Source organism: Brachionichthys hirsutus, chromosome 20 (genome assembly GCF_040956055.1).
Source record: "Brachionichthys hirsutus isolate HB-005 chromosome 20, CSIRO-AGI_Bhir_v1, whole genome shotgun sequence".
Classification (NCBI taxonomy): Eukaryota; Metazoa; Chordata; class Actinopteri; order Lophiiformes; family Brachionichthyidae; genus Brachionichthys; species Brachionichthys hirsutus.
This window is the reverse complement of record NC_090916.1, coordinates 6241202-6252470: the sequence shown is the minus strand read 5'-3', so window position 1 is coordinate 6252470 and position 11269 is coordinate 6241202. Positions and strand designations below refer to the sequence as shown.

The following is an 11269-nucleotide window of genomic DNA, read 5'->3' as shown; positions in this document are numbered from 1 at the left end:
GTAATTACAGACCTGTTCTCTGCAATGGAAAGTCCAGGTTGGGAGAATAACTGCGTTATAAATGCGAGCGCGTTTCAGCTCAGCGTTTACGATCCAGCTGTTATTGTGGTTCAGTAACGGAAGTGGAATTTAAAAGGAAGGTTTACTTCAGATTCACAAGGAAACATGAGAATATTCATTTAACGTCCACTCTTGATAGAATTAAAAAAACAACAACACAGGTCTTATAGCTTTCAGTCTTTTAATTTATCACTCACTTAACATTCAACATACAGACGTGGATCATTTCAGAGACTTTATAGCAGCACATCAGGATATTCAGTGTCACAAACTCGGCTAAAGTTTATCTTGTTGCAGGAAACGCTGAGAATAAGATGTTTCTATATACTTTACGCTCTGCAGAGCCTTTCCTCACATCTGAGACGGAACAAAGTTTATCTCCGGCACCAAAACAAGTTCGCTCCATTTCAGAATATTTTTTTAAATGATTGATTGACAGATTTATGCACGTGAAAATGGTCCATCAAGGTATTCACTGTGACTTAACGTAAGAGAGGTCACAAACGCAGTGCGTTTCAGCCTGCATGTGGAATGTTCTATTATTTACAGGAAGCTGACATTCCTCTGATGCTGAAAAAATATTGTGAACCCGAATATACAGTGAATACTGGAACAATATACTTGTTTAGTACCATTAAGATTGAAGTTTGTTTTGCAAAGCTCCATCTTATTTATGATATTTATCTACAAAAAATAAAGAAGACAAATTGGAATTTAAAACTAAAGTCATTGGTTTCTATTTCTGGGGACATAAAAGGTATCGTCCAAAGAGTAATCTATTACACATTCAATGCATTCTACTACTATGATGTGCATAGTGACATAAAAAGCATGCATGTGATTGTTGGAGTTTAAAAATACGACATTAGAATGATAGACTTTCATCTCCTTTGCTTCCTGGTTGGTTCACATTTTTTACAAATCTTGTAAAAAAAAAATGTATATATATATCATAAATATCTTGAATAGTCATTTCCCAAACAGCTTTTGGCATTATAACCTTGTGCCAGTGTGGAACGGCAGCATCCACCCTTGCAGGCGCGACTACAGTATTTGTGCGTCGTTTTTAATCTGCTTGTCCAGAGACAGCCTCTTGTAGGTCTCTGTGTGCACCTGCTGCAGGTAGAACATGTCCAGGTTCGAGTGTTTGATGGCGGGGAGCTGAAAGCTGCCGCAGCGCCTCGCCGAATGTTGGATCAGGAACAACAGCAGCGCGACAGCCAGCAGCGCGCACGCGGTGATGCCCAGGATGCTGCCGGTCCTGATGTACGGAGGCACCTCTGCAGGGTGGATGCTGGCCGGTTTTGCATGCGGAGCGGCCGAGCCCGATGCGTCCTCCTCCTCCTCCTCCTCCTCCTCCTCCTCCCCTTCCTCTTCCTCATCTCGGACGGCGACGCACATGTACTCTTTGCGCAGCGCGAACCCTTCGTCGCACGAACATTTGTAACCGCCGAAGAAGTTCTCGCACCTGTGATCGCACTGCTTCTCGAGCGCGCACTCGTCGATGTCGTAGCAGGTGGGCGCGCCGCCGTCCATGTCTACGATGTAGCCGTCGGGGCAGAAGCACTGGTGCAGCTGGTTGCCGTGCGGGTTGAGGACGCACGACGCCGGACAGCGTCGCTCCGTGCAGTTCAGCTCGCACCTGGTGCTGTCTGCGCGCGACACCCTGAAGCCCTTCCTGCACACGCACCGGTACACGCCGTTGACTTTGTCGCACAGCATGTGCTCGCACCTCTGGCAGACGCTGACGTCCACGCACGCGCCGTCCTCCTCCTCGAAGCCGTCTCCGCACCGGCACTCGAAGTCGCCCGCGGTGTTCGCGCACTCCTCCCCGTCGCTCGTGCACGGGTTGCCCTCCGCGCACTCGTCCACGTCCTCGCAGCCCTTCCCGTCCTTCGCGCGGCGGTAGCCTTTGTCGCACTCGTGCGCGCAGCTGGCGCACGGGTCTGCGGCGCACGTGATCCGGTTGGGATGGAGCGACTGCCCCGCGGGACACACGCAGTCGTGCGTGGTGGAGTCGCAGCCGTGTTCGCAGCCGCCGTGGAACACCTCGCAGGTCCACGGAGCTTTCATCCACGCAAGCGTGAAACACACGTGCTTGGAGTCCGGGAAACCGGCGCCAACCTTTCCCGCCACGGCGATGGTTCCTTGTGGAAACGTTCGGGAGTCTCTTATCTCGAAGCCCATCGGGGCGGTGTACTTCACCTGTAACCCTCCGCCCGCCTGCAAGCCGCCGCATTGCTCCTCCGACGCATATTGGCACAGGAATCCGTCCAGGTTTTTGCTGCACGGCTCCCTTTGCGCGGTCGCGTTCTGTTCCATCGACACCGAGACGCAGGAGCATTGCTGGAGACCTGCCTCCTCCTCCTCCGCGGTTCTGCCATTGTTACGCGGTTCCACCCAGTAACTACCGCGGAGTCCCCTGGGGAGAAGCGTCAAAACGTTGTCGGGGGTGAACGTTAACAACCGCCCACCCGAGTCTTTGCACCTTTTCTGCGCGCCCGGAAAGTCAACGGACTCCTGGAAAAGCGCAAAACATTGATTCCCGCTGCAGCGTCCGTGCGCAGAGAGGACGGCTTCCTCCAGGCAGCAGAGGAAAAGCGCGCAAACCAGGAGCGCGTTCGATGATCGGATCATGACGTCGACGTTAGAGAAGCTGGTTGGTGTAAACCTCTGCGCTCGACAATCCAAAACTGACACTGGACCATGAATATAGTCTCCATTTATAAAAGCCTCCGACTGTTTTTCTTTTCTTTTTCTTTTTTGTCGGGTCAGTGGAGGAAGGAAGTCAGATCCTGGCCACTGGTTTAAGCTCCGGTCTGATTGCTCAACCCCCTTGACCAAACTTCTTATCGCGCACAGAGACTGGCCCACACACACGCACACACACACACACACACACACACACACACACACACACACACACGTACCGAGAACGCACTTTTACGCACAAGGAACATGGACTCCAATAAGAGGATGATGCAGAATCCCATTCCCTCATGAGTGACTCCTCCCGTGTTTTCACACGAGAGACCTCCACCAAGCAGCCATCACGTGCAAAATGGAACAAAATGAGCCCCCCCCCGTCCTCCAGTTCTTTGATGTGTTTTTTTTATGTTGGGGGGGGGGGCATTTGTCTGGTCCGCCTTTCCTGATGAATGCCAAACCTGCCCTGAGGGTGCAGGATTATCTTGAATAGACATTTTTAACTCTTGATTTAAACAGACCCTTCGCTAAGCTCTGCTGTCAGAGCTACGCATTACGTCATTAGCCTCGCCCCATTATGTAATATTATAAAATATTATAAACAAAAACAGACTACAGAGACGAATCGGCACTATCTTTGTTATCTAGTAGAACGTATCGATCTAGTTTGATCTTTCCACCAATCACCTATTTGAACACAGTAATGAGTTAAATAAAAATAAAGAAGCTCAATTGAGTATTTTTGCCTGTTTTCTTTTTAAATAAAAAACTGTATGCCGTATTTTCCTCAATTACTTCAGAGTAAAATTTGAAATGCAGCCCGACTTCCGAAGACAAAGTTTCTAAGGAGGGACAGTGAATCACAGAAGGTGGAGAAACTTCCTAATAATCCTAATAATAACTCCAGAGTAGAGACAGCATTGTCTAATCGATGCTAAACATAAACCAGTCGTCACCGTTTTACCGTTAAACATCGCCTCCCCTTCCATTCTTTTCTCGAGGGTGGAAAATGACTATAGATTAGCAAGAGGAAACAAGAACAAGAGGGCCGGATTCAGTTCCTGCAGGGAACCGGAACAAAATGTGACAAGAGCTACATTACATATTTGCATACACTTATTTTCCGGAGTGGAGTTTTGGTTGAGCAGATCTGAAGGAATGCAATCACATCTGATTGGCTCCCGCCCAAAAGCGGTAGAGATGAGAGAGAAGGTCCCGTGTGAGTGTGTGAAGAACGACAGGAGGAAACTGTTATATGTAAATGAGTCTCAGCTGTAAGCTGATTGATGACTCAGAGAGGCGGGTCGGGGCTCCGTGCGGATTCGTGGCCTCTTTATGTTGTGTGCTGGGATGGAATGGAATGGGGTGGGGCGGATGCGACTGAGGCGTACAGGAAAGGGAATCCTTTGTTCACACCGTAGAAACAAAAATAATCAGTTCAGCGCTTGTAATTGACTTGTGAATGATAAAGTTTTACGATCCTGACCTTTGCTAGATTAATGCCCAGCGGTTTATAAGCCTGCATGATTTCAGTCCAGGCACCGTCTGCAAGCCTAACACAAAGTCAGCCTGGTGACAGAGGCCAGGCTGGCTAGTTTCCCGGTTGCCCTTCTTTGTTGCCCACGCCGAGTTTATCCGATGCTGCCTGAAGACTGTTTTTGTTTCTTTGTTTTCCCCATTCAGAGCTTTAACTGTGTTTTTGCAGTATAAACCATGTGATGCCGTTACTTTGACAAACCCTGGCGTTGGTGCCACGAACAACATCCTCGGTGCAGCCTTGTTTTTTAACTGCACGGGCTTTTGTGAGATAACGGCGCACTAATGTTCCAACTTTTCTGAAACTGCTTCACCTTGACTGACCCTGCGAAGGCCTCGCACGTTTCCTGCCGCCTGTGAAAGATTGCAGGTCGCCCAACTGCCGCCCAATGTTGAGGACAACGTCTTTATCCTGTTGGTACAGTGCGTGGTGAAAGGAAGGAGGTCGACGGAGGTTCTCGATCTTTTGGAACTCGATGCCTGCACCTCTGTTTGCTAGAACAATTAATATAACATGGTTAAAAAAAGAAAAAAGAACAAAGAAAAGTGAACCGAGTCTTTTGAACACATTTACTCGAATAATTAGAATTAAAAACTCAGTTTAAACTCCTGCAGATTTAATTCGCACTCATTTCAGTTAATTCCAATTTAATCGGCGTAATCACGATGGATTCATTTGTTGCGTTTACATTTGGTGAGCTTGTTAAAAAAATAAATATTTGAGTGTTCAAGGATTCCAAAACGTGGAGAAACTTTCCCAAACTTTCCCCCTGAAGTTTACTGTCGGTTTAAACGACACGAAAATCCCGGCCAAGGACTACCACAGAGAGGAGACGTGTCGTCAGCCAAGGAGGAAAAGGTGTTTCCATGTCTGGATTCCCCCCCCCCCCCCCCCCACCACACCCCGACCCTCTCTCCACACACAAGGCATGACACTGCCATTTATCATTTGCCCTGTGTCTCCCACTTCCTGAGGAATTGCATCTGATGCCTTGTCATCCCTCGCAGCACCAGCGAGGGAACACACGTCACATGACCACCCACCCACATTGACCCTACATCCCCCCCCCCCCCCCCCCCCCCCCCCCCCCCGAGGGAAGGGTTGGCAGGAAGTGCCCCTTTGGCCTTTGGTACTTCTTGCATGATATCATCAGACTTCAGGTTACACACACTTACTGTAACTGCCGACATCTTTGTTTTATTCCTTATCGACTCTGATTGGAATCTGAGCTGCAGTGAAGCGAAAGGGAAAAGTTCTACTGCTGGAATGTTTTCAGACAGACAAAATGAGACTAATGGTGCCCCAATTAAACACGTCCATCAGGAACAAAGTCTTTACTTCCTGTGCGGCTGACACAGATGAGTTTCGGCGGCTTCGCCGGCAAAGCGCCAGATGCTGCTAAAAATACATTTTTTCAATGAAAACAGAAATGACTGCGCAGAACTGTTTGATCTCTTGCAGAGATTTATATTGAGTTATATAATAGTGACTCGGGAATCTGTTTGTAGCAGGGACCAAGTGGTGAACCATTGCAGTTGTGTTTCTTCATGTTCCTGTCTCATGGTCTGACTGCAGTATTTATGAAACATTTAAATGTCTCTCTGTGTTAGCTGCTAATAGCTGCTAACTGCTAATACCATACTTTCTTGTCCCAGTTGTGGCTCATACACATAATACCTCATCCTGCCCCGTCCCGTCCATTTCACCAACTCACATCCGCCAAAAGTACTGAAGATGATATTGGGGATTTTCTTTTTTACACTTTTGGATTCCCAATGAATCGTATTTGGATGAATACAAACCCCTGACAGTAGCTCCTTGTTTCCTGCATAGGTTTTCAAATAAAAAAAGCTAATCTTGACAGATTGATTGCAAGGAAAGTCCGTCTCATTGTGTTTTTCAGTGGCACAAACGTAGCCTCGACTGGGCCTCTTAACAAAGCCGACTAACACCAGCGCTTCCTCTCAGATTTCCTCCCTGGACGTCTGCCTGAACGTTGCTGCCCGGCGGCGGATGGATGTATGGAGGGTTTGGCCAGGAACCCCCCCCCCCATCCCCCATCCCTCATCTGTTCTCCTTGCTGCAGCGCTAAATAAGCCTGCCCCCCTGAGGAGAGCACCTTGGCACACTGACAGAAATATTCTGAACTTCCTGTGACCCCCCAGAAGAAAAGAACAAACACGCTGGACCCTTGTAAGGTAAGTGTAACACACACACACACACACACACACACAGAAGTTTTGTTCGATGTGCAGAAACTCAAAAGTGACTTCCTTGGAAGGTCCTGAAAACCCAGAATGCTTAAAATGGTATTTTGTTCTCAAAACAAACTCTTTCCTTCATCTATGACTTTAAGTGAGTAAAATTGCCCCCCCCCCCCCCCCCCCCCAAAAAAAAAGATTACATTTCTTCTTGTATAATTGTCCTTATAAAATTGTTCTCAATGCTGTATATTCTAAAATGTTACATTTCCCAAATCTCCATTTTGTTTAACTCAGAGGAGCTGAATTCGATACTGTGGGAACCCGAGGCTTTGGCATGCTACCCTGAAGCTCAACGCGTCAGGCGGTCTTCGTTCTTCGTTCTGGACCACTCAAGCTGTCCTTGGCGTTTGACTTGGCAGCTATGTCGGCCAACTCTTTACAATAACAGTGGAAAGAATAGTAATAAAGCAATCAGTGAGGTGCCCCCCCCCCCCCCCCCCCTGTGAGGACTTTACTGGCAGGCCTTGGCGTCATCTGTGACCTGCTTCTGTCTGGCTTGGATCACCGCGCGTCAGCGAGTGAGTAAGTTACAGTTCAATTACTGTTTATTCCTCAGAAATGTTTCATTAAAATGTATTTTTCCTTGGTAAGCCCGCAGATAATATGACGTCAATATATATATTTTTTTTTGAGATGCACATCTGGAAAAATACATTTTCTAAAGAGATGCACCCCATTTTGTCAGTTTACGATTGATTTCCGCACTCCAACAACAATAATGAAGATGAAAAGCTCAATTTGCCGCAAGAGATTCTGTGGATTTTGGAATAAATAAAAAAGGGTTAGTCTAAGAGTATTAGGAAGCTTCTTCTTTGTGGGAAAGAAAATCCTGGGAAACTGCTTTACTGGCGAGACGGCTCATTTTAGTGTCACCAAGTCAAATAGAGTTTGAATTGATCTCATCTCAAAAAGCGCCCCGTGCATCAAGACAGATATAATATCTCAGTGTTTTCCGTTGCTGTCGTTTTGTATCGTCATGGCAACCGGCTGCGTCTTTTATTTTTTCACTGATGGAATCTTACAGAAGCTTTGAAAATTTCAAAATCAAGCAGGTTTGACATCTCACTAATTAAAGAAGTTTATAATAAATATTTCATCTTATTACATGAAATATAACTAATAAAGTTTTTTTCTTCCATAGCCCAACCCATCCCATTCAGGTAAGCTGAGAAAAACACTTCCATCGTGCGGTACAAATTTATCATCGCTCTCTAGACTCTTTGTATTTTGTTGGCACGTCCATTGAGCCCACAGGAACAGGAGGAGTGTGAACCCCCCCCCCCCCCACACACACACACCTCCACCCCCCCTCCAGTGTTTTTGCCTCCACCTTCCCAGCTGCTGGCTGTTTGGTGGCCTTGAACGTTGATCTGAACGCTAGCGCTACTTCTCCTGAAACAAAAAGTGACAAGAACTTTTCAATGCTCGTTAGTCAACGTGCATAATATTCTTCTTTGTCCACACATCCTCTTTGGCACCGGCGTTTTTTTGCGTCTCTACGGGCGCCATTTAGTGCTGCGGTTGTGATAGAATAATAACAGGCACCAAGCCATTAATCCAATATGACAGTAGCTATAGCTGCAGTGCCAGGGTATTCTGTTCCAAGCGTAGATGTTCCCCTGTGATAATGGGCTTGATTTAGTTGTTGGTACAACCGGAGGCCATTGTTAAAGGTGTTAGAAAGACGTCAGTCTTTGGACGTGTTTCAGGTCTTTCTTTAAGGACACGGCAAGAAGTCCACGATCCATCTACCGAGGCCGACCACAAGAGGAATCGCTGGAATGAGAGCCTCAGGCTGAAGCACGGTGGAGTTCGTATATGAAGGCAACTTTTCACAATTCATGCTCAGTGCATCATGAAACATGCGAAGGCTGAGGCTGCAGCCGCACTCGAGGGCAACGGCTTGATGAACAATGTGAAGGTTCCCTTGGTGACGGCAGCAAAGTTCATGTAAACAACTTAACCCGAGTCGGACCTTGACTGGAGTCCAGGAGTCCGGTCACTTCCTGCATGCGAATATTCCAGATGGACCCGAATATGTGGACCCGAAATAGAGGTCTCTGAGGGAGGAGGGAAAAGTTTCCAGAGTGACTTCGCCATATTCCAAATATTTAGTGAATCAGTCTCAGTTTGTCAGGATATTTAATATTCTTTTCTGAGGTGTGGTCAGTGTGAGGAAAAAGGACCCACGGGGGTGTTTTCAGCTGCAGCACAGTAAGAATCATTCTAATCTGCCAGAGCCTGCATGCATGTTGATTGATGCTCACAGATTACGCAACAGCCAGAGTGTAATTCCATCCATAGGACAGTTTACGACCTCCTGAAATCACATCACATGCTTCAGATTGCTGGGCTGCAGCCTTGAATGTGCCTCGACCGGGGAGTGTGCATACCACAAAATCCAGCTTCAGGGATCAGGAGGAAAATGTGCTCATTTTCGACATACCTAAGGCTGCAGGGCCGTGAGGATTCAGAATCTGGAAATGTATGGAAAGATGGGCGTTTGTTCAGCAGACGACAGCAGAGTCTCAAGAGTCTCCAGAGTCTCCAGAGTTTAGGTGTCTCATGACCAACCCGCTAACTCCGCCCTCTGACCTACGGTGACTTCAATGCTCTGTAACTGGCTGCATTGACTTCCCTTTATTTTGCAACCATCAGAATCCCTGCAGCCGCCCCGATCATGCAGATATGCTGTGGTTTCCTCGATCCATCTCTAATGACAGAGAGGGAGAATAATAATAATAATAATAATCAACATCTGTGAATTGCATGCATCATGAGTTTCTCATCAACGCATCCTGAGCTCCCCGTATTCCCTGTTTTGGATCACATGATGGACTTTGTATCTTCCTTCCTCCTACTTGCTTTGGATTTTTGTCTTCTCCCCCCCAAAGACATGCTTGTCAGATTTGGATCCTTGCCTGTACTTTTATTTCTTCAGTATGTGATATTAAATCCCTGAACTGAACTCTCGTCCTCCGGTTTGTCTGTATTCGTTCCAAACTCTTGAAAAAGTCAAAAATCCCGCCACGTGATCTGTCAGAGATTTAGCATTTGATCCTTTGGCTATTGATCATTACAGACAAACACATATCCACCTTAGTTATTGCTACATTTTTGTGCATTTTATTTTATTTTTTTACCAAGCACCCCCCCTGCAGCCTTTTGCTGCTGGTATTTCCCTGGTAATCCAGGATCAGTAAGGATCTGACTGTCTGCTCAGACTGGGAAGTTCCTATCATGCATGCTATCACGAAAAGTCATTGGAGTGAACCTGAATGACCTGAGCCTCCTCAGAGAGAGCAGCCTGCCCCGTCCTGTAGAGGGAGACAGTGCCCAGCCGGTCCAGTTGCGTCCCTATAGGAACCTGGAAGTGTAAAAACATGCACGGCAAGACAAACACATGAACGTGGCTTGCTGTGAATTTATAAATAACATGCATTAATCATTTCCCTCTGGGTTACAATTTTTTTTTTTTTGCTTTTTTAAAAACATCTGCTGGAATAAATGTGCTGCTGATAGAGAAGAGGAGCTCAGACAGGTGACAGTGACAGTGGCAGAGTATCATCCTAAAGGGGTGTTGCTAGTTCACAAACAGATATAGCTCACAGACACTTTTACAGAAGGACAGGAATGGATCTCTACTGACAGCCAAAACATCCAGTGGACTCTTCCAGCTCGGGAGACGGAGAGCCTGAGGGCAGCTGCTCAGGGCTTAGCATGCCCAGAGCAAACGTATTTCTATCTGACCGGAGATTGTTAAGTTTAGAGTTTTATTGCATCAATTTGTCATCAGCATTTTTATTGTACTGCTGTAGCTGCAAAAGAAGCAAGTTTATTTACTACACTAAAAAGAAATTAGCTGTCCAGAACTCTGGAGGGGGGGCTGGGGGATGTCTGGGGGTTGTGGAATGATTTAAGAGTCATGGCACAAACAGCATGGAAAAAAACCCTTCTTTACATGTGTGACATTTAACTTTGAACTCTTTCACCTCATGAAGTTGGACGGAGCCACGGAAACATAAAACGATGCGTTCACTGGCTGCTGTGAATATCTGTGCTCTGTCTTAAATCTGGTTGTGTGATCTTTAGGATTCTTAGTTTCTTACACTAGTAGAGTCAAGAAAGACGCTTAAAAGTTGAGTTCACCATCAATGACATCACGTATTCCCGGACGCTATGGTAACTGTGGCTAAAAACAAACAAACACACTCTCCCCACTTGTTTCTCCAAGTGTTTGCCTCGATTGTTGAAGATCTCCTGCTGCCCATCACCATCATCGCCGGCTCCAAACACCTCCTGGCTTCGTTCTCCATCAGTCACACTCCGTTGGCTATCAAACATTCCGGACACAGTGACTCACGGCTCTCTTGGTTCAACGCCTCTTGGGCCTCGCTCAACAACAATCATAGCTTTAGCATCTGGGATCCGGCCAGAGCTCTCCGGACCCGTTTCCCACTCGGGGGTGATCCGGAAAAGCAGAAGAGGAGCTCCAGTTACATCACGTCTTATCTCCTCACTGTCCTCTTTGACTGAGACAACAAGAACCTTTATCTCGTCTCGTTGATGAAGACAGAAATGAGCGATTGTAATGGAAACTATAAGCTCCTTCATTTCACATGCAGGGACTTTCTTCGCATGAACTCTTCCAGTCGCAGAAAGAAAGAAAAGCGGCTCAACGCTGAGAGCTGAGATATTTCAA

General features: G+C 46.8%; 1 protein-coding gene across 1 annotated transcript; it reads right to left on the bottom strand.

Annotated features, from left to right (window-relative positions):
- Nucleotides 1-1104: 1104 nt before the first annotated feature.
- On the bottom strand, nt 1105-2697 carry LOC137909562 (thrombomodulin-like). Its single transcript, XM_068754025.1, has one exon. The coding sequence runs from the start codon at nt 2695-2697 to the stop codon at nt 1105-1107; it is 1593 nt and encodes a 530-aa protein (XP_068610126.1).
- Between the last annotated feature and the right edge of the window lie 8572 nt (nt 2698-11269).